The sequence below is a fragment of the Mytilus edulis genome, chromosome 11, assembly GCF_963676685.1.
Source record: "Mytilus edulis chromosome 11, xbMytEdul2.2, whole genome shotgun sequence".
NCBI lineage: Eukaryota > Metazoa > Mollusca > Bivalvia > Mytilida > Mytilidae > Mytilus > Mytilus edulis.
The window spans coordinates 63,141,007-63,165,521 of NC_092354.1; the positions used below are offsets into that span (position 1 = coordinate 63,141,007).

A 24,515-nucleotide genomic window follows, 5' to 3' on the forward strand; every position below is an offset into this window, starting at 1 on the left:
GTTTACAATTCGTCAATTTGATTAATGTTGTTGTTGGGTCTTTATCCTGACAGTATTTATATTTTGTCAGGTTATGGAACCAATCTTAACGTTAGTTAAATATCAGCACGAGAATATGACGTTACGAAACTTTGATTCAAAAGGTTATTAGAATCATATAATGGATGTTACTTCTGCTGATGCTAGATCATTGGTTTATAAATATGTCTCTGATAATAAACTGTGTATAGATAAATACATGTTTTGTAATCATAGTAGATTGACGGACATATACTTATTGATAACGTATATAAGTTGATCGTATACCTTGCAATTACAAGATTACAGCCAGGCATATCCCATAAAAATTATTATAATGAACATATCAAGTTTTACAATAGATATAGGAAGATGTGGTATGAGGGCCAATGAGACAACTCTCCATCTAAGTAAAAATTTATAAAAGTAAACCATTATACGTCAGTTTATTTTAGTATCCCGCGAGAAACGTTATCAAATTATTATATTAAAACACTGGAATGTATTATAACATTGAATTCGTGATTATATATCATGTATATGTTATACTGAAGTTACCTTATTAATCTTCGGTTAAGGTTTGCTTTGTACAAATGCATTAGAAAATCTCAAAATCATCTTGTTATCCATTCGTTTGATGTGTCTGAGCTTTGATTTTGCCATCTGATTAGAAGACTTTCCGTTTTGAAATTTTCCTCAGAGCTAGTTCAGTATTTTTTTTATTTTACTTTTCTTTATGGAAGGTTATCTTGCTGATATAAACACTGCTGCAGTAAAATGTGATCGAGTTCTTTAAGCTTATCAATCAGATGTAAAATCAACTTACATAGACTTACACGACCTGAAACACTGATGCATGATGCAAAGAAGCAAATCTTATCATGTGGTCAATTAGATCCCATATAGATATATTGTTGAAGACTATCAAATACGAATGGTTGATGTGTTTTATTCAAATTTCATGTCTTTGAGTTCATTGTTGCCGGATACTAGACTACAGTATCGATCTTCGTTCTGAAATTGTCATCGCTTGTACAACACAGTGGAATCGTTGAAGTTTCTATGGTAAATTATTTTAAAAAAAAATCACAATGGTCACAATCTAAGGTTTGAGCAAAACCGATGTCCTTTGAAAACTGAACCACAAAATGTCCATGTTGGAACAAATGTAGGGAAACCAGTTTTTATATGCAGACGGAAGACGCCCCCATACAAATTATATTATTCCCTTTGACAAAGGACTCCAGAATTGCAATGGGCATACAGTTCTCAATTTTAGTTATTGTCTAAAAGACATTTGTATTGATGTGTTTTTGTTCTCCTTACTACTGTTTGGGTTTTGTTTGTCTTCAATAAATGGTTTTTATATGGGGTTTTCTTCTCTCTATGTATTCTTACTTTATTTTCATTTGTATGAAGCAAATATTTCTTACATAACATGGCATAAAGTTTCTGATTTTTTCGATGAACAGTTTTCTTCATTTGTTCATGGATTGACTCGGACGTTTCGTGAAGAAATTATTGTTTAGATGAAATACAAGTGCTACGATAGTAGTGAATATGCCAATCGTTACAAGCTCGGGATTTTTTAGACCGAGATGGTAGATATATATGACAGAATATTCAAGATACAGCAAGAACAAGGCTAGTGAAAATGTTATCTTATGCAGATATTTGCTCTTTCACCTGACAGAAACTGTCATCTTTTCATCTGTAGATATATTCTGTATTTGAATTCTAAATACATAATGAAGGTTATCTTTCGAAATTTGGTTGACGTAGTTGTTGGCTCTTTAAACTGACAGTTTGTTCATTTTGTCAGGTTATAGAACCACATCTTCGTAAATTAAATATCATCCAGAAAATCGACCTTGACCAACAGAAAACAAGTTTGAAAATAACGATGTTTCATTTTTATTAAAAGAAGATTCTATATTTTGTTTCACTATACTTTGAGGGCCCTCATGGGGTTTTTGATTATGTGATTACTTGGCCGTTTTTTTAATGATTATTTGATTATTAAGCCAAATATTTCATGATTATTTGATTACCTAGGACTGTATTTTTAGTTTATGATTATTTGATTACTAAAGATAAGCAAATATTTAATGATTATGTGATTATATTGGCAAAAAAATGGTGATTATGTGATTACTAGGACCCCCCCATGAGGGGCCTCTACTTTGTATTCTTAATGCTAATCCATAGAAACAAGAAATGTCAGAGCAAATGAAATTAGATCAATATAAGAGATGATAACTGGCAAAGTCGCATATCAAAAAGGTTCTTACTGTAGATTGTTCTATGCAGTTGGAAGGAACAATTATAACTTGAGGACAATGGAACATAAGCTTTCTGGCAGCATGTTTGATACGAAATGGTGTACAACGCTGGTTTATTTACATCACTGGTTATTAAAGGGAGGCCACAGGTACCAGAGACACAGTCAAACTCATAGATCTATCAACTAAATGACAACACCATGGCTAAAAAAGAAAAAGACAAATAATAGAACACACGACACGAAATAAAACTAAAGATTTAGCAACACGAACCCCAACAAAACTGGGATCGCATGTGCCCCGAAAGGGTAAGCAGATCATAATAGTTATCAAAGGTACCAAGATTATAATTTAGTACGCCAGACGCGTAAAAGACGATTCCCGATTTCAAAATATACCAACCGTAAAACCGTACTACACAGCTACTTTTGCATAGGTACTATTTCTGTACTAAAAATCTGTAGTACTGGAAATCTACTTTTAATATTCAGTACTATTTTGTTACTTTAAAATTATTGTAATATGTAGGTACCTGTATTTTACAGTACTTAATTTGTACTTGAAATTTAGGTACTACAGATTTTCGGCTACTACCGTTACATTTTCAGCATTTTGAAAGTTTTTCTATTCAAATCTCTTAAAATTATGATCTCAAACATGGAATATTGTATTATTTCTGTACCAAAATATTTAGTACAAATCAAGTACTGTAAAATAAAAGTACCTAAATATTATAATAATTTTAAAGTAAAGAAATAGTACTAAATATTAAAAGTAAATTTCCAGTACTACATATTTTTAGTACAGAAATTGTACCTATGCAAAAGTAGCTGTGTACATTGGGCGAACTGGAACCCGTCATTGTTCTTTTAAAAAATAAAAATAAAATACAATATACGCCGCCTATTGAGTAATGATTCACATATTTTATTCATTTATGTATTTTATTTATTTTATTTATTTTATTATTTATTTATCTATTTTTATTTTATTTTATTTTAACTTTTTTTTTTTGGGGGGGGGGGGGGGGAATTTAAAGAATTTGTGTGTAATGTAATTGAAAATGAAAATAGTTTTGGATGTACTCAATTATATTTTCAAGCAATCGCTGCAAATAATGGTCAGACGCATAGTTTGTATTTGTGATTGTGAAGAGAAAGATGAAATGTTTTTCTGATTTCTGATTTTTTTAATTTAAATGTTAATTCATTGTTAAAATACAGAATAAGTTTGATATGATTTTCTTCTAAGCTTGAAAATGTTGTCTTACAAAAATAATAGCCATTATGATTCACAAAATGTACCTTTAGTATTAAGTAATTATTGATCGAGTACAATAGTTGATGAGACGTACAAGTTGATTACTGCATGTATCGACTTAGACATTAAGGTGCAAGATGACTTTCTTTAGATGAGTAATTGCCCGATGTGTCCTTAGATTCAAAGTAACAACACTCCTGCACCATTTAGCTAAATACAATTAAATAAACTATACTAGAGACCAAATGGCGCCGGTCTAATTGTCCACCCCCATGGAACAATATCAAAAGACGCAGATGTTTGAAGGCATCCAGGCGTTCTTTAAACAATTATGTATTGTGACATTTATATAGAAAATAAAAAAGACAAACAAAAGAAAATAGCAATGGTAAGAACTAACAATTTGTTTTCTTTGTTAATTGTGTCCATGACGTACAACATTCATTTAAATCAGTTCTACATGGCGGAATTAATCATGTTTATGACATGGGTTTTTAAAAGTATTTTATATGGCTTATTAATTAATTTTGATTGACAAGATCGACCAAAATACTAAATAAATCCAAAAACTTCCTTTTCGTGATACAAATTATAATGTGCAAGTGTACCCAAAATTGGCACTAAATGAACAAGTACATCAGGAAATTCCTAAATTCAGAAAATGCCTATACCAAGTCAGGAATATGACAGTTGTTATTTCTTTGTTTGATGTATTTGAGCCGGTGATTTTGGCATTTGGTGAGGGACTTCAATTACGTTTTAAATTTCTTCAGAGTTCAGTATTTTTTGTGATTTTACTTTTCACTTTCGTCAGTGTGGTATTAAAACTATTGTGCCAAACTAACTTCCAAACAATACTATCCCAGAGCACCTTATATCTACCCCTGGCTTCGTGTTGCTCAGTCTTTAGTTTTCTATTGTGTATTGTGTCTGTTTTTCTTTTTTAACCATGGCGTTTTCAGTTTAATTCGCCGTTTCAGAATCTATTGCATTCTGGGTAATATTTTCAAAAATGTACACCGAAACGTCGTGATTGGTTGAAAACATCCAAAACAATGGAAATTCAACCAATGTCGTGACGTTATTTTCATTTTGGGGTACGAACAATGAAATTACCCATAGTCCTTTAGATTCTGAAACGGCCAATTGACGTAAAAGTTTGAATGTTTCTCTAGTAACTTATATCTCTCTTTTTATTATTTAATACCAAGTAAAGATAATGATTGTACTTTGTAAGTGATGAGCGTCCAGGATGATTTTATTCCGAAAGGAAATGTTGTATAACCAGAAATCAAGTAAAACAGTGGTTTTTTTCTTGTGTTTCTTTAATTTTTAAAAACATTTTGGTCTTTTATTTGATAAATGAAATAAAAATATTGCAAGATAAAAAATTTATCATAAAACTCATTTAATTTGATAACGTTTATGACCTGCAACACGGTGACGTTACGATTATTTCAATGTTTTGTAGGTTATTTTCACAAAGAACAACACTTTGAAAGATGTATACCATTAAAACGAAGTTAGTGACCCTTTTGTTATTTTGCTTCATTATAACAGAAATTTATGCATCAACAAGGATATAGGTTTTTAAGAAAAATCTTATGAGTAGAAATCAGAAATTTAATGATTTAGAAAAAAAAAATAGAAAGTTTTTCGACGTTTTTATTTGCTTTCTATACAAATGTTCACCCATTTTATAAAAATTCAATCAGTAATATTTCAAATGATAAATGAGATAAATGCTTTGTTTCTATTTTTAGTTGAACATCAACCAAAGTTTTATACAAAATTTTACTGAAATTTTACTGAATCTGAAAATCATTTTATTGGCTATTATTAACTAGAGGCTCTAAAGAGCCTGTGTCGCTCACCTATTTACTGATGCTTTGGAAATCACGTAAAATAAGGTTAAAATCATAATTTATAGTACTTGTAAAGATATTATTACATATTATAATAATATATAAGATAATAGCAAAAAACTGCAACGTAAAATTACTAACTCAGGGGCAGCAACCCAACAACTGGTTGTAAGATTTGTCTGAAAATTTCAGGGCAGATATATCTAAATCTGATGAACATTTATGCCACCAGTCAGATTTGCTCTAAAAGCTTCAGTTTCAGAGATATAAACCAAAAACTGCATTTTACGCCATGTACTATTTTTAGCCATGTCTGCCATCATGGTTCGCGAGCAGAGTCATCGGACACATTTTTTAAACAAGATACTCTTATGATGATTGTGGACAAGTTTGGTTACATTTTGTCTCAGTAGTTTCAGAGGAGAAGATTTTTGTAAAAGATTACAAAAATTTAAGAAAAGTTGTTAAAAATTGACTATAAAGGGCAATAACTCCTGAAGGGGTCAACTGATCATTATGGTCATTTGACTTATTTGTAGATATTACGCTGAACATTATTGCTGTTCACAGTTTACCTCTATCTATAATAATATTCAAGATAACAACCAAAAACAGCAAATTTTCCTTACAAATACCAATTTATGAGTAGCAACCCAACAACGGGTTGTCCAATTAAACTAAAAATTTCAGGGCAGATAGATCCTCACTACATAAACATTTTTAAACCATGTCAGATTTGCTCTTATTGGTTTTTTTTCAGAGTTATAAGTCAAAATCTATGTTTTGACCCTATGTTCTATGTTTAGCCATGGCGGCCATCTTGGTTGGCTGGCCGGGTCAGAGGATACATTTTTTAAACTACATACCCTAATGATGATTGTGGTCAAGTTTGGTTAAATTTGCCTAAGTAGTTTCAGAGGAGAAGATTTTTGTAAAACACAAAAAAAAAATCAGATTTAAAAAAAAAAATTGACTATAAAGGGCAATAACTCATTAAGGGGTCAATTGACCATTTTGATCATGTTGACTTATTTGTAGATGTTACTTTGCTGAACATTATTGCTGTTCACAGTTTACCTCTATCTATGATAATATTCAAGATAATAACCAAAAACGGCAAAATTCCTTAAAAATACCAATTTAGGGGCAGCAACCCAACAACGAATTCTCCGATTCATCTGACCATATTAGTTTTAGGACCATAAAGGTATTTTTTTCAGTATTATGCATAAGAAAATTTATAAAAAAATCAAAGGGCTGAAGAGCTCCGACGGAAAACACGGCCATTGTTTCTAATTTTTTAAATTTTTTTTGCGGTGGGGGGTTTGGGTTGGGGGGGTATCTTTTGGTATTCTTCATACAAAGAATGAACAAAGGAACAGCTAGAACATGTAGATAGGTTGACAATATTGAAATCAATTGTTGCTTAATGTATTTTCATTTCCTTAGTTAAGGATTCATCATGGAGTCAATTTGGACCAATGGAAGAGATCTGCACCTTCTAAATCAAAACATTTAATTAAAGTTGAAATTTAATTATCTAAAATTCAACTGCAACTACTACAATATTTTTTTTGAAATTTTGATTATGTACCACTGAACTGCAGGCTAGGACCATTCTTCATTTTTTGTGACAGTACTATAAGATTTTTATTTTTTTCTCAAGAAAGTGAGGACTGAAAAAATCTATCCAGTTTTAAATTTCAATTGATAAAGTTCCCAGTTACAACACTCATCATAGGGATACAAGAACTTATAAACTAGAGGCTCTAAAGAGCCTGTGTCGCTCACCTTGGTCTATATGAATATTAAACAAAGGACGCAGATAGATTCATGACAAAATTGTGTTTTGGTGACGGTGATGTGTTTGTACATCTTACTTTACTGAACATTCTTGCTGTTTACAATTATCTCTATCTATAATGAACTTGGCCCAGTAGTTTCAGCATGTTCAGTGGAAAATGTTAGTAAAAATTTACAAATTTTATGAAAATTGTTAAAAATTGACTATAAAGGGCAATAACTCATTAGGAGGTCAATTGACCATTTTGGTCATGTTGACTTATTTTTAGGTATTACTTTGCTGTACATTATTGCTATTAACAGTTTATCTCTATCTATAATAATATTCAAGATAATAACAAAAAACGGCAAAATTTCATTAAAATTACCAATTCAGGGGCAGCAACCTAACAACTGGTTGTCTGATTCATCTGAAAATTTCAGAGCAGTTAGATCTTGACCTGATAAACAATTTTACCCCCATGTCAGATTTGCTCTAAATGCTTTGGTTTCAGAGATATTTACCCCTATGTTCTATTTTTTGCCATGGCGGCCATCTTGGATGGTTGGCCGGGTTACCGGACACATTTTCTAAACTAGATACCCCAATGATGATTGTGGCCAAGTTTGGTTGAATTTGGCCCTGAAGTTTCAGAGGAAAAGATTTTTGTAAAAGTTAACGACGACGACAGACGCCGGACACAAAGTGATAAAAAAAAGCTCATTTGGCCCAAGAGCAGGGTGAGCTAAAAACAAATACATGAAATTGGGACTAAATTATTCAGATTATTCAACCAATTGAAAATTTTAAGGTATCAGTTAATAGCATGAATAGAGATCTATGATAAGTCAATAATATTTGGTAAAGAGTAATTAGCATTGGCAGATTTTGTTTCAAAAGGAACTTTATTTAATAAATGAAGTACTGTGAATTCAGAAATTATTGGGTACATTTATTATTGCAATTTTGTTGATTAATTAAAAATTTACACTTAAATGTGATTTAATTTTTTGCAATATTGAGATAAATCCTGTATAATTTATATGAATAGTTTCAAAATGCGAGTAAATTATTACAATTATAATCCTGTAGCATTTTTCGCAAAAATAAAAACATCACAATAATTTCTGAATTTACAGTAATTGACTGACAGTTCTGTAATGCACATTACAACACATCAATTTCAAATGCCATGTACATACAATGACACACATATCAAGTCATTTTGTTCAGCAACACGTAAGAAAAATTTAATGAAATATATCATATTGAATGCCAATGTACCAAGTCAGGAATATGACAGTTGTTTTGATTTTGCCATTTGATTAGAGACTTTCCATTTTGAATTTTCCTCTTGAGTTCTGTATTTTGTTATTTTTACTTCTTGAACAAACAGAAGGAAAGAGAAGTGGAGATTCTGGGTCTGTTTGCCTAAAAACATGTTTGCATCCTTTTTATTGATTTTGTGTTAAGTAATGTTATCAAATTTTGGTAAGTGTATTGCTTTAAAGAAATATTCATTTTTTCGAAATAAAGTGATATTCTTACAGCATGTTTTGGTGTTGAATAAAGCTTATTCACATTTTGGTTGGTTTATTATTAATTTTTTTTCAATTTTTTAAAATAAAGTGAGCTCAAAGGGGCCAAGCTGTTAAAACAATTATCTTGCAAATGGAACTAGGATGCAAACTGTGAGGTGCAAACATGTAGGGTGCTAACGTGTATTAGGCGCGAACGGAACTGATACCAGAAGAGGATAGCAATTTAGCCCCTTTCTTAGTGGCAGGTGTAATAATACAATCAGGAAAGGATTTTAAAGGATATTGTCCACAGTAAGTGGGACAAATAAATAATCTTTAAAACACAATCAGAATTATTGAACCTAGCTGTCAAGGATCTGTTTAAAAAACTATAAATCTGACTTCCTAGGCACTGAAAATGTAGATTAATAAATTGTCTGCAGCAGACCTTAAAGTGTTGTTGTTATAAGCTTAAGACTTTAGTCATTCAAAATTTGTGATCATTCAATGCTCTTAAACAGTGATCTTTATATAGCCTTTAACTTTTTAAACAAGCATCACTGATGAGGCTTTTGTAGATGAAACACACTTCTGGCCTATAAACTTACAATCCTGGTATCTGTGATGAGTTTTTTATTTACTGGAATGTTTTACAAATTAAATGTTTTTAAACATTAAAAAAAAGATCTAAATATTATACAAAAAAAAAAATCAAACTACATTGTTTTTCTATAATTTGAAATAACTGAAAAATACCTTGATGAATTCTTTACCTAATTTACTTTTTAAAATTAGTCAATAATGAACACACTTTAAAAATTATATCTCTAGATTCTTTTAGGGAACATGGTATACCATCTGATATAATCTTAAAACTTTTAAGTTCACTAAAGACTCTATCAATTAAATCAACTTGACATGGGTCTGCACTGTTGATATGCAATTTTTGACATAGTATATCACTATGTGGAAGTAATATCGGACTGTTAGAAGGCAATGATTGACACGGTTGAGCACTTTTAGAAGGCAATGATTGACACGGTTGAGCACTTTTAGAAGGCAATGATTGATGTGGTACAGCTCTATAAAGATGCAATGATTCACGCTGCTCTGCACTTTTAGGATGTAATGATTGAGACGGTACTCCACTGTTAGCATGCAATATTTGACAGGGATCAGCTTTATAAAGACGCAGTGATTGACCTGGTTCAGCACTATCAGATTGACACGGTACAGCTCTATACAAATGCAATGATCGACACGGTTCATCACTGTCAGAATGTAACGATTGACACAGTACAGATCTGTGAGGATTCAATGATTGACATGGTTCACCGCTAACCAAATGTAATGATTGACACGGTTCACCGTTTACAGAATGCAATGATGGACATGGTTCAGTACTATCATAATGCAATGATTGACATTCATGATTGATTCCTTTTGATTTAATAAATTGAAGTCCCATATTTCGTATTTTATTCTCAATAGCAACTCCACCTTCAAATACAATTGCATCAAATTTCTTAAGCATTCCTTCTCTAAGACAAGACTCAAGTTTTCCTTTTAATCCACACTTATGGAATATTTCTGTGTCTTTGGTAATATCACTTACATTGACCAGCTTTGAACACCACATAACTGACCCACTCAGATCAATAACAACAAATCCTTTATAAGTCGTTGAATTATCTCCCTTTGTGCAGATAGATGAGTAACAGTGATCCCCTGTCGAAATGGTTTCTTTCTTTTTATTCGTACCATTATTTAGCACTGTACTTTCAGACTCTATTTGACTGTTTTCAGGAACTGTCACCAACTTAACTAAAGCTATTAAGTTTGGGATTTTTTGTTCCAAATCTTTTGGAATCCTAGCTAGCAAAGTGTCACGATTAGGCCAGATAAAGTGGTTTTCTAGTCTGTCAGCTGTTATCCCTAAGAAAGTCTTGAAAATATGTCTAACTGAAGTCTCGTTCACTAAGTCGCATGCAAAAGATTCAAGTAATTTATTATTCCAAAGCTTGCTTAAAACCATTAAAAAATTTGTTTTCAATGTTAAGTTTCTTTCTTTGTTTTTTCCTTGGAAAATCAAATTATAAATAATCTCAAATCGAGTGAAGCTCAAACCGCAATAGTCCTTGAATGCATCTGGTTGACTTTTAAGCTCGTTATACAAATACATCACATTGGTTCCAGTTGAACTTATGTCATTCTTAATTGCAGAACCATTGATTTTAGCTAATGCCTTTTTCAAAACTTTGTTCTGGAAATCCTTCTCTTGCATCTGTTTTTCATAACTTTTTATCTGCTCCTTTAATGAATCATTTTTTATTTTCAATCTATCTTCTTGGTGCTTCTGCATTATATCTGAAATCAACAAATTCATTTTACTTACTGTAAATCATAGTTGCCAATAGACATGATATTCGTGTATACGTATAATACAAGCTTTTTCAATGGTTTACACGCCAGAAAATAGCCACATGGCGTGAACACGCTTTTCACCACTTTACACGCCATTACATGCTTTTTCGTTGCTTTGATTTTTGATCGTTAGTAATATCCCAAATTTCTGGGTTTTTCCCCTTAATCAGCAAAAAATACCGAAAAAGTTAAAAGTAATTGTTTGGACGCCATATTGGCTTTTTTTTCTATACAGACGAACACCAAAAGCACTTTAGGTAAGTTGTTTGTGATTAGTTTTTAAGATTTTGTGACTTTCTGTTTTTGAGATTCATTTTATGGGGGAAATGTGGAAATGTCCTAAGAAAGAGTTCGCTATCTGGGCCTGTATTGTCTTCTGAAGAGCGGATTATGAAGGGAAAACGATGTGTACCTACCAAGATTCAAGATATTTGAATACTATTTTTGGAGTTCGAGTTTAAATGATCGAGTGACAAGTAACGCATTATGCATCCTATGTTGCAATGATATAAACAATACATGTGAGAGGAGAAATACAATGTAGCTATTTGAATAGGCAAGTAAATTCTTTATTCTAATGGAAATCAAATCATAAAACATTTTTCTTTTTCAGTTTTAAATCTAGTCAAATAATGAGGCCATAGAGGATTGAAATATCACGGAACTGTCGGATCAGTTCTCATAGTACCAGCTATCTTCTGATGAACTACCCAGTTTTGACCAGGCAATTTCAATGGGTATTGGGATGGTTAGCCCTAATAACATGTTCGCCTTGGGTATGTTCGCCCTGAGTTCATTCGCCCCTATAGTCCGTTCACCTTAATAAAAAAAATATTAATATTCAGGGCATTAAAGTTGAATAAACTTATTCAGATATTTCTATGGTATATATTCTTGAAATTTATGGAAACAGGGAAATATTTAAAAGTTTATGGCTTGTTAGGATCATTAATTGTTCAATGACAAAATAATTCGGATCACTGATTATTTTGATACTTGTCTTTTGATGGATTATTATCAAAATTATCGTTTTTGTTTTGATAAAATATTCAGCTCGAAATTAATAAAAACAATGATGTACGAACTGTAAATCATGAAACGGATTTACAAGTGCATCTATTATTATACTCTGAGAATAGTCATCAATAAAGAGAAAAACATTCATGTATTCCAGTATTCTACTCTGTAAATCAAAGGGAATATGTTCAATTGATTGCGGCAATATAAATATTCTGTCAATTTTTCAACAAACTTTAACATAGAATACTTAAAATAATGCAATTAGACAACAATTAGAAAAAACAAAAATCAGGGCGAATGGACCCTGGGGGAACAGGTACTAGGGTGAACGTGAATCAGGGGGAACGGACCCGGACTCATATTGCAATGGGAGCAAAGATTAGAAAGTTGTGGCATTTTTGCTAGATTAATTTACTGTTGTCAAAGACATATAAAATTTTAAAAGTAAAGCGAAAATGTTGCATACTATAAAAAATTAAAGATTATAAAAATTTTAAGAAAGAGATTCAATATCATTAAAAGAAATTACAATTTCAGTTGTCAAAGCGTTTATTTGTTGCAGTAAAAAACTAGAGGCTCTAAAGAGCCTGTGTCGCTCACCTTGGTCTATGTGCATATTAAACAAAGGACACAAATGGATTCATGACAAAATTGTATTTTGGTGATGGTGATGTGTTTGAAGTTCTTACTTTACTGAACGATTTTGCTTCTTACAATTATATCTATAATGAACTTTGCCCATTAGTAACAGAGAACTATATTTGGTAAAAATTTACATAAATTTACCAAATTAATGAAAATTGTTAAAAATTGACTATAAAGGGCAATAACTCCTTAAGGGGTCAATTGACCATTTAGGTCATGTTGACTTATTTGTAGATCTTACTTTGCTGAACATTATTGCTGTTTACAGTTTATCGCTATCTATAATAGTATTCAAGATAACCAAAAACGGCAAAATTTCTTTAAAAATTACCAATTGGAGGGCAGCAACCCAACAACCAGTTGTCCAATTCATCTGAAAAATTCAGGGCAGATAGATATTGACTTGATTAACAATTTAACTTCTTGTCAGATTTGCTCTAGATGCTTTGATTTCATAGTTATAAGCCAAAAACTGCATTTTACCCCTATGTTCTATTTTTAGCCTTGGCGGCCATCTTGGTTGAATGGCCAGGTCATCGGACACATTTTTCAAACGAGATACCCCAAAGATGATTGTGGCCTAGTAGTTTCAGTGGAGATTTTGTAAAAGATTACTTAGATTTATGAAAAATGGTTAAAGATTGACTATAAAGGGCAATAACTCCTAAAGGGGTCAACTGAGCATTTTGGTCATGTTGACTTATTTGTAGATCTTACTTTGCTGAACATTATTGCTGTTTACAATTTATCTCTATCTATAATAATATTCAAGATAATAACCAAAAACAGCAAAATTTCCTCAAAATTACCAATTCAGGGGCAGCAACCCAACAACCGATTGACCGATTCATCTGAAAATTTCAGGGCAGATAGATCTTGACCTGATAAACATTTTTATCCCCATGTCAGATTTCCTCAAAATGCTTTGGTTTTTGAGTTATAAGCCAAAAACTGCATTTTACCCCTATGTTCTATTTTTAGCGGTGGCGGCCATCTTGGTTGGTTGACCAGGTCACGCCACACATTTTTTAAACTAAATACCCCAAAGATGATTGTGGCCAAGTTTGGATTAATTTGGATCAGTAGTTTCAGAGGAGAAGATTTTTGTAAAAGATTACTTTAATTTACGAAAAATGGTTAAAAATTGACTATAAAGGGCAATAACTCCTAAACGGGTCAACTGACCATTTTGGTCATGTTGACTTATTTGTAGATCTTACTTTGCTGAACATTATTGCTGTTTACAGTTTATCTCTATCTATAATAATATTCAAGATAATAACCAAAAACAGCAAAATTTCCTCAAAATTACCAATTCAGGGGCAGCAACCCAACAACCGATTGACCGATTCATCTGAAAATTTCAGGGCAGATAGATCTTGACCTGATAAACATTTTTATTCCCATGTCAGATTTCCTCAAAATGCTTTGGTTTTTGAGTTATAAGCCAAAAACTGCATTTTACCCCTTTGTTCTATTTTTAGCCGTGGCGGCCATCTTGGTTGGTTGACCAGGTCACGCCACACATTTTTTAAACTAAATACCCCAAAGATGATTGTGGCCAAGTTTGGATTAATTTGGCCCAGTAGTTTCAGAGGAGAAGATTTTTGTAAAAGATTACTTTAATTAACGAAAATTGGTTAAAAATTGACTATAAAGGGCAATAACTCCTAAACAGGTCAACTGACCATTTTGGTCATGTTGACTTATTTGTAGATCTTACTTTGCTGAACATTATTGCTGTTTACAGTTTATCTCTATCTATAATAATATTCAAGATAATAACCAAAAACAGCAAAATTTCCTCAAAATTACCAATTCAGGGGCAGCAACCCAACAACCGATTGACCGATTCATCTGAAAATTTCAGGGCAGATAGATCTTGACCTGATAAACATTTTTACCCCATGTCAGATTTGCTCTAAATGCTTTGGTTTTTGAGTTATAAGCCAAAAACTGCATTTTACCCCTATGTTCTATTTTTAGCCGTGGCGGCCATCTTGGTTGGTTGACCGGGTCACGCCACACATTTTTTAAACTAGATACCCCAATGATGATTGTGGCCAAGTTTGGTTTGATTTGGCCCAGTAGTTTCAGAGGAGAAGATTTTTGTAAAAGTTAACGACGACGGTGAGCTAAAAATAAAGCGCAAATGTTGCATACTATCACCATGTGATCACAGATTACAGATTATTATAGTTCTAAGTAAGAGATTTGATATCATATAAAGAAATTACTATTTCAGTTGTCTAATAAAATTGAGAATGGAAATGGGTAATGTGTCAAAGAGACAACAACCCGACCATAGAGAGGACAAAAGCAGAAGGTCACCAATAGGTCTTCAATGCAGCGAGAAATTCTCACACCCTGAGGCATCCTTCAGCTGGCCTCTAAACAAATATATATACTAGTTCAGTGATAATGAACGCCATACTAAACTCCAAATGTGTATTTGATTCAGTGTTTAGTATTATTATTTACCTATTTCTGTCTTGTTTAACATGTTTAAAGCAGCCACTTTATTCTCCTCCCTTATTTTACCCTGGTTCTGGAAATATTTAAGCTGCTTTTCCGATGTCATCTTTGATACTTCAAGTGCCAGCATATAATACATATATCTCTCCTGCTGGTTAAGTTCTATCCACTGCAATTAAAGGTATATAGGAATGAAAGAATTGAAATATTTGCCACTAGACATTTTTAACAACCAATCCATCAATCAATTTAAAGAGATGTGGACAAATACAGAAAAACAAAATTTTCAGAATATTTTGATGTGAACATACATTTCTAGAAATATGATTGGTTAATTAAAAGCAACCGTGTATATTCCATATTAGGTCAGTAGGATTTACGACTTAGGCACTGATTGATTATTTAAAAGTATTGAAAGTTCTGTTTAATATTGTTATATCAAGGTTGTTGATAATAGATATGTATCGTTTACATTAGTTTTTTTTTGTGCAAACCAATTGAAGAAGGTTCTTAAAATTGAACACTTGCACACTTTAATACAGAAATAAGAAGTGTTATAATAACAGATAAGGTACCAGTCTTGTATTACAACTCCAGTTTCTGGTGCATGTCAAAACATGGAGGGAAACAAAATAGTCTATTTTTTCTGAATTTTTTTCTGAACTCAATTTATTCTGTTTGATTATAGGTATATGCTGAATTGAAACACATATATATAGACTTAAAAAAAGTCTTGCATCTTTTGGGGGATATCAATCCAGAAAAGTGGAAGGATATCATGTTTACTGGAAGTGGTGCGGCCTAGTAAAAACAGCAAACAGAAAGTAGGAAAAAAATGTTTTGACTTCAGGATTACGTAACTTTTTATTCTTCGTGGCATGACTCACATTTTTTCCGATTAAATCAGAATTTCACATTAATTTAGTACATACATGATATGAATATGAAATTTTTTTCTATGTAGCATTTTTTATTTTTTTATTTTCAAAGATCAGCTGTTTTGCATGTAAGCCTTATGGAGCAGTCAATTACAAGACCGCAACCTAAAGACAACTTTAGTCTAAATTCAACAAATATAGATAGTCGGTAAGATAAATTCGTTACATAGTGGGCTAGTGACCTAATATGTTATATACAGGGTCAGTAAATTCCATATGTGTCAAGCTGTGGCATTCCAAATTTTTACAAAACACGCAAATATTTACCAAAGATCTGACAAAAACACCAATTTTGAAAAGGATAGAGAAAATCAATATATCGTAATCTTAGTTGAAGTTTTACACTGAATGTTGGGTAAAATTATAAATTACCAAATAATTTACCCGTTTTTAAAAAGACATGTTGAAGCAATTTAAACAATATCATTAGGTTACTGCCTTGGCTCAATAATAAATATTAATGATAAGATATTGACCAGGGATGCCTTCAATACCATAGCTGCTACCAAACGCTACCTACATTTTGACCATAGAAAACCAGATGCTCCGCAGGGCACAGCTTTATACGACCGCAGAGGTTGAACCCTGAACGGTTGGGGCAAGTATGGACACAACATTCAAGCTGGATTCAGCTCTAAATTTGGATTGTGATTAAATAGTTGACACAGCATAGGTTTCTGACACAGAATGAATGTGGTCTAATGAACTTAAAATTTTTTTTTTGCCTTTGAGCAATTCACTATGCTGTTGAATATTAATCCTCTCAAAAAAATGTTTGAAGAAATTTTCTTATTATTTATGAAATCTGAAATGAAAAAAATTGACCCCCCAATTTTTTTTTCACATCCCCCTTTCCCTTATTTCAAAACTGATCTCAATTCAAATTTCTAATGAAGTTTGCAACAATAACTACTCATAAATACATCATAAAATATTAAAATGTAAAAAAGTGCTTGTTATCACTGAATGGTAAAGATTGTTTTAATCTATCAGTTGGTAGTAAAAGTGAATATACATTGTATATTGTATAAAACAATGATTTAAGTTGATTCAACTACTATTCTGGACAAAGAAAGATAACTCCAATTGAAATCCAATTGGAATTTCTTGCTATTGCACAATATTGTGCAATTAGATATTTCTTGCTATTGTGCAATACTGTGCAATTGAAAATATTTGCTATTGCACAATACTGTGCAATTGAAGATTTCTTGCTATTGCTGAATACTGTGCAATTGAAAATTTCTTGCTATTGCACAATACTTAATATAATAATTTTGGATCCTGATTTGGACCAACTTGAAAAACTGGGCCCATAATCAAAAATCTAAGTACATGTTTAGATTCAGCATATCAAAGAGGCCCAAGAATTCAATTTTTGTTAAAATCAAACTTAGTTTAATTTTGGACCCTTTGGACTTTAATGTAGACCAATTTTAAAACGGGACCAAAAATTAAGAATCTACATACACAGTTAGATTTGGCATATCAAAGAACCTCAATTATTCAATTTTTGATGAAATCAAACAAAGTTTAATTTTGGACCCCGATTTGGACCAACTTCAAAACTGGGCCAATAATAAAAATCTAAGTACATTTTTAGATTCAGCATATCAAAGAACCCCAAGGATTCAATTTTTGTTAAAATCAAACTAAGTTTAATTTTGGACCCTTTGGACCTTAATGTAGACCAATTTGAAAACGGGACCAAAAATTAGGAATCTACATACACAGTTAGATTCGGCATATCAAAGAACCCCAATAATTCAATTTTTGATGAAATCAAACAAAGTTTAATTTTGGACCCTTTGGGCCCTTTATTCCTAAACTGTTGGGACCAAAACTCCCAAAATCAATACCAACCTTCCTTTTATGGTCATAAACCTTGTGTTTAAATTTCAAAGATTTCTATTTACTTATACTAAAGTTATGGTGCGAAAACCAAGAAAAATGCTTATTTGGGTCCCTTTTTGGCCCCTAATTCCTAAACTGTTGGGACCTAAACTCCCAAAATCAATACCAACCTTCCTTTTGTGGTCATAAACATTGTGTTTAAATTTCATTGATTTCTATTTACTTAAACTAAAGTTATTGTGCGAAAACCAAGAATAATGCTTATTTGGGCCCTTTTTTGGCCCCTAATTCCTAAACTGTTGGACCCAAAACTCCCAAAATCAATCCCAACCTTTCTTTTGTGGTCATAAACCTTGTGTCAAAATTTCATAGATTTCTATTAACTTAAACTAAAGTTATAGTGCGAAAACCAAGAAAATGCTTATTTGGGCCCTTTTTGGCCCCTAATTCCTAAAATGTTGGGACCAAAACTCCCAAAATCAATCCCAACCTTCCTTTTGTGGTCATAAACCTTGTGTAAAAATTTCATAGATTTCTATTCACTTTTACTAAAGTTAGAGTGCGAAAACTAAAAGTATTCGGACGACGACGACGACGACGCCAACGTGATAGCAATATACGACGAAAATTTTTTCAAATTTTGCGGTCGTATAAAAATAGGCTAGTAATTATATAAATCATTTGTAAATAGGTAGATAAAATAACAATAACAAGCTTTAGGCCAAATAAAAAAGTATGCGTGGTTCCAGTTACATCTGAAAACCAGATGCTCCGCAGGGCGTAGCTTTATACGACCGCAGAGGTTGAACCCTGAACGGTTGGGGCAAGTATGGACACAACATTCAAGCTGGATTCAGCTCTAAATTTGGATTGTGATTAAATAGTTGACACAGCATAGGTTTCTGACACAGAATGAATGTGTTCTAATGAACTTAAAATTTTTGTTTTCTCTTAGAGCAATTCACTATGCTGTTGAATATTAATCCTCTCAAAAAAATGTTTGAAGAAATTTTCTTTTTTATTTATGAAATTTCAAATGAGAAAAATTGAACCCAATTTTTTTAATCACATCCCCCTTTCCCTTATTCCAAAACTAATCTCAATTAAAATTTCTAATGGAGTTTGCAACAATAACTACTCATTTAAATACATCATAAAATATTAAGATGTAAAAAAACTGCTTGTTATCACTGAATGGTAAAGATTATTTTAATTTATCAGTTGGTAGTAAAAAGTGAATATACATTGTATATTGTATATAACAAAGATTTAAGTTGATTCTGGACTTCTGGACAAAGAAAGATAACTCCAATTAAAAAAAAATCTTGCTATTGCACAATATTTTGCAATTAGATATTTCTTGCTTACTATTCTGGACAAAGAAAGATAACTCTAATTAAAAAAAAATTTGCTATTTCACAATATTGTGCAATTAGATATTTCTTGCCATTGCGCAATACTGTGCAATTGAAAAGACTTGCTATTGCACAATACTTAATATAATAATTTTAGATCCTGATTTGGACCAACTTGAAAACTGGGCCCATAATAAAAAATCTAAGTACATTTTTGGATTCAGCATATCAAAGAACTCCAAGATTTCAATTTTTGTTAAAATCAGACTAAGTTTAATTTTGGACCCTTTGGACTTTAGTGTAGACCAATTTGAAAACGGGACCAAAAATGAAGAATCTACATACACAGTTAGATTTGGTATATCAAAAAACCCCATTTATTCAATTTTTGATGAAATCAAACAAAGTTTAATTTTGGACCCCGATTTGGACCAACTTGAAAACTGGGCCAATAATCAAGAATCTAAGTACATTTTTAGATTCAGCATATCAAAGAACCTAACTGATTTATTTTTTGTCAAAATCAAACTAAGTTTAATTTTGGACCCTTTGGACCTTAATGTAGACCAATTTGAAAACGGGACCAAAAGTTAAGAATCTACATACACAGTCATGACAGTTAGATTCGGCATATCAAAGAACCCCAATTATTCAATTTTGATGAAATCAAACAAAGTTTAATTTTGGACCCTTTGGGCCCCTTATTCTGTTGGGACCAAAACTCCCAAAATCAATACCAACCTTCCTTTTATGGTCATAAACCTTGTGTTTAAATTTCATAGATTTCTATTTACTTATACTAACGTTATGGTGCGAAAACCAAGAAAAATGCTTATTTGGGTCCCTTTTTGGCCCCTAATTCCTAAACTGTTGGGACCTTAACTCCCAAAATCAATACCAACCTTCCTTTTGTAGTCATTAACATTGTGTTTAAATTTCATTGATTTCTATTTACTTAAACTAAAGTTATTGTGCGAAAACCAAGAATAATGCTTATTTGGGCCCTTTTTTGGCCCCTAATTCCTAAACTGTTGAAACCAAAACTCCCAAAATCAATCCCAACCGTTCTTTTGTGGTCATAAACCTTGTGTCAAAATTTCATAGATTTCTATTAACTTAAACTAAAGTTATAGTGCGAAAACCAAGAAAATGCTTATTTGGGCCCTTTTTGGCCCCTAATTCCTAAAATGTTGGGACCAAAACTCCCAAAATCAATACCAACCTTCCTTTTGTGGTCATAAACCTTGTGTTGAAATTTCATAGATTTCCATTCACTTTTACTAAAGTTAGAGTGCGAAAACTAAAAGTATTCGGACGACGACGACGACGACGACGACGACCCCAACGTGATAGCAATATACGACAAAATTTTTTTCAAATTTTGCGGTCGTATAAAAAGTAATATAAAAAATACCAAACTCAGAGGAAAATCTGAGGAGAGCAAAGTTAGCCTAGCCGCTAAATAGATCTAGAGAGCCCAAAGTTAGCCTAGGCGCTAAATAGATCTAGAGAGCCCAAAGTTAGCCTAGGCGCTAAATAGATCTAAAGAGCCCAAAGTTAGCCTAGGCGCTAAATAGATCTAGAGAGCCCAAAGTTAGCCTAGGCGCTAAATAGATCTAGAGAGCCCAAAGTTTTCATGTTATCTAAGGAATCCAAAGTTGTGTTGGAAAGTTTATTAATAATAATGGTATGCTTCATGTAGCTACATAGCATATCTTTCAACATAAGATAGATATTTTAGACATAGCAGGTATATGAGCTGCTTCGATATTGAATGTAACCCTGTTCTAGCTGATTATCTCTACAACTGAAACCATAATGAGTGACCCTCAGGGAAACTAACTCTAAATTTCTAGTAATTTATAAATAACTCTTACCTTACTTTCTATAATCTTATTCAAACCAATGTCGTCACAGTTCGGGTACAAATCCTTAATGTTATTTAATCTGAATCTGTAGAAGACCTCATACCCTGTTGTACTGGTTCCAACTGCAGGTAACTCCTATAAAATGAAAAAAATATGGTGTACATGTTTCTATAATCAAGATAAGCCCTACAAAGTTTTAAGGTAATTCCTTTAGAAAAACAATAAATTTGTTCTGGTTCTTTTTAAGCTAGTAGATTTCAGAACTAATTATTGTGCAATTTTCACATTTCTTGATTGGTGTAAGAAATGTATTTCTCCTCATTAGTGAAATATCTGATCTCTGCAAATGATTGGTCAAAAATTATTTATGACATCAAATTTTCTTGGTTTCTACTGAATTTCCTATTGTGAGGTCATGAAAAAAAAGAGTCCATGCTTGATGACAACCCATATAAGGAACACAACCTTCTGCAAATCTTTGAAAAGGTCAAGGTTAGAAATAGACACAGATCCCATCACTATAACTTGTGCATTACAATATTTTTTCTCTACTCTCAAAAAGTTAAATTTTATTTCATCAAAAAGCTCAGAAAGCCCCACACTTTAAATACTAAAATTTAACTGTCTGGAGTGGAATTATATTGCAACACACTTGTACAGGCACGGATCCAGAGGGGGGTTCTGGGGGTTGGAACCCCCCTTTTTTTTGGACGATCAATGCATTTGAATGGGGACATGTAATTGGAACCCCCCTTTGTCCTGGGTTAGGAACCCCCCCTTTTTAAAATGGCTGGATCCGCCCCTGCTTGTAGCAGTACTAGTGGTGGTATCTATATCTAGCATGCCACTTGTTATGCTCATTTTACCATGGGTAGGCATTATATTTGTCAATATTTTTATACCAAACGTAATTTGCAAGGTGTAAAATGTTGACAAATATAATGACTACCCATTTTAAAATAAGCATAGAGCATGGCATGATAGAATTATTTCAATTCTTATTGGAAAAGGAGTAGGTTCAGTAAGACCCCTTTTTGGCTCCAAAATATAGCAGTTTTACAAAATTGTTAAAATGTAAACTTTTAGCTTTTTATTTGACAGAAGAATACTATGCACGTGTATCGGGTACTAGCATCATAAAGTCATGCTAAATTACTGAAATCTTCATAATTCTAACATGTTTGAGTTAATTTCTAGACGGTTTCTGTCTTAAATGGATGTGGCCGCAGTAGTGTTCATTCTTAATATTTAAATGTAAGTTGTATTTGATAATGATACAAAACATTTATAAAGGTTGAGGATGAACACGGATGCGGCCACCTTCATTTTTCGACAAAAACCATCTAAAAAGTGACATATTATGGCATATTTGACAGATTTCTAATATTTAGGCTTGGATTTGAGCTTTTTTAATGACTAAATCAGTTCAAATCTGTAGCATAAATTAATCGAATATACTAAAGTAGCCACTTAAAGTGTTTAAAAACTATCTAAAATATTTCTTCAGATGAACCTGAAATTTGGGGCCAAATTCGGCCCTTACTAGAAATTTTGTACTTTGAAGCCAAGTCATAATTTGTGTTTAAAAGACATCCATTTCATTTGATGAAGCCAAAACATTATAGAAATTTAACTGTTTGACGATTAACAAATGTACAGATACATGTAAACTTTCTTTAAGATTGATTTTATCCTAATTATGATTTTTACTTGGTCACTTTGAATTTTCCCTCTTTTTTTATGAGATTCAAGGGCATATCCAACAGTTTATTTCAGACGGTGAGAATTTTTTGACTTTAGGATATTTCATTCTCCAATTGACAGAGAATCAAAATTTGCCAAAAAAAAAATTTGTTGTCGATTTTGTTTTTGCAAAAAATGCTGCTGAAAATTGAACATTTTTGCAATTTAGGAGTAAAAAACGTGTTTTATTTAAAAAAAATAAATATGATTTTTTAATCAGCATATACATATTTAATAGGGCTCAAATTGAAGCAAAACAATTCAAGATGGTTAGAAAAATCTAACTTTACCATTTAAAGCATTTATTCTTACTCAAATAAAGCCAAAAACAGGGCAAGAAATGAACATTTGAAATGCACATTTTTGTTTTTTTTTTAAATATTTCTAATGGTGTCGATTTGGCCAAAGTAAGATATGTTATTCTTTCAAAAAAATGGAATGTCATAACGTTTTGAAAAATATTTGTCACCATACTCATTTTTGAGAAAAATTGAGTAATATAATATTGTTTACTCAATCCCTTCTGTAAGCCTTACTAAATGCGCCAAAAATTAAGACGTTTCGGAAAATAACGTTATATTTCCCCGCTAATTTTTCAAAGGCAGTGCGACGATGTGGCATGCAGAGAAATGTATTTATACACTGTGACTTTGTTGGGTATTTGTCTCGATAGCACTCATATCGCATCTTCTTATTTATAATGAATCAGTATCTGGACGAGATAACATTATTCAGTTAGTTTTTACTTTTGTGTTTGTCAAAAATGTGAAACCCGGGTGTGAAACATACAAACCATGGAATTATAAACTATTAAAATAGTCCTTCTGATATCTTTCATCCCTCTTTTAAAACAAAAGTATTACACGTTAGAAATTCGTTTCTGTGTTTTGGTCTATAGTTCAAAGCAGGGTTAATTTTCATATTTTATTTCCATTTGATGTTTTTGTTCTGAATATTCATTTAGTATGCCACTTGACGTCCGTCATCCTTTATCATTATTTATTTTACCGCTACTTTACAATGAAGCGTTTTGCTTAATATACTGATTTCACCGTCTATAATTTCACATATCGAAATTAATATAGAGCATGTGAAATTTTGCAACCAAACACTTGTCTAAAAACTTACTGACTCCGTATTATTTATTCATGGTGCAGTTTTGGGTTTTTTATTCTTTATAGGCTTCTAGCTATAACAAAATCTGTATGTTAACTCTAAGTGTTTTTGAATTATATGTGTTGTTTGGTTGCTGTCTACATATTGAAAACCATCTAAATAAATGGTTGAAGGGATATATATACGAACTTCGATAAAAATCCCAAAACAACAACAAAGGTCACATGAATCTTCAAATAAGTCACATTGCTGATTTTAATACATCTGTTGCGCCTTTGCAGTTGCAGATAAAAACAAAAACAGCTAGATCAGTAATACAATAACTTGAGAATAAATAAAAGGGCCGAAA

General features: G+C 32.0%; 1 protein-coding gene across 1 annotated transcript in view; it reads right to left on the reverse strand.

Annotated features, from left to right (window-relative positions):
• Nucleotides 1–9,346: 9,346 nt before the first annotated feature.
• Nucleotides 9,347–24,515, reverse strand: part of LOC139495986 (uncharacterized) — an 87,544-nt gene continuing 72,375 nt past the window's right edge. Inside the window, exons 41-43 of the mRNA XM_071284414.1 lie at nt 21,317–21,442; nt 15,299–15,461; nt 9,347–11,095 (exon numbers count right to left, since the gene is read on the reverse strand). Coding sequence (XP_071140515.1) covers nt 9,507–11,095; nt 15,299–15,461; nt 21,317–21,442 — 1,878 coding nt within the window. The 3' untranslated portion in view covers nt 9,347–9,506. The remainder of the gene's footprint in view (nt 11,096–15,298; nt 15,462–21,316; nt 21,443–24,515) is intronic.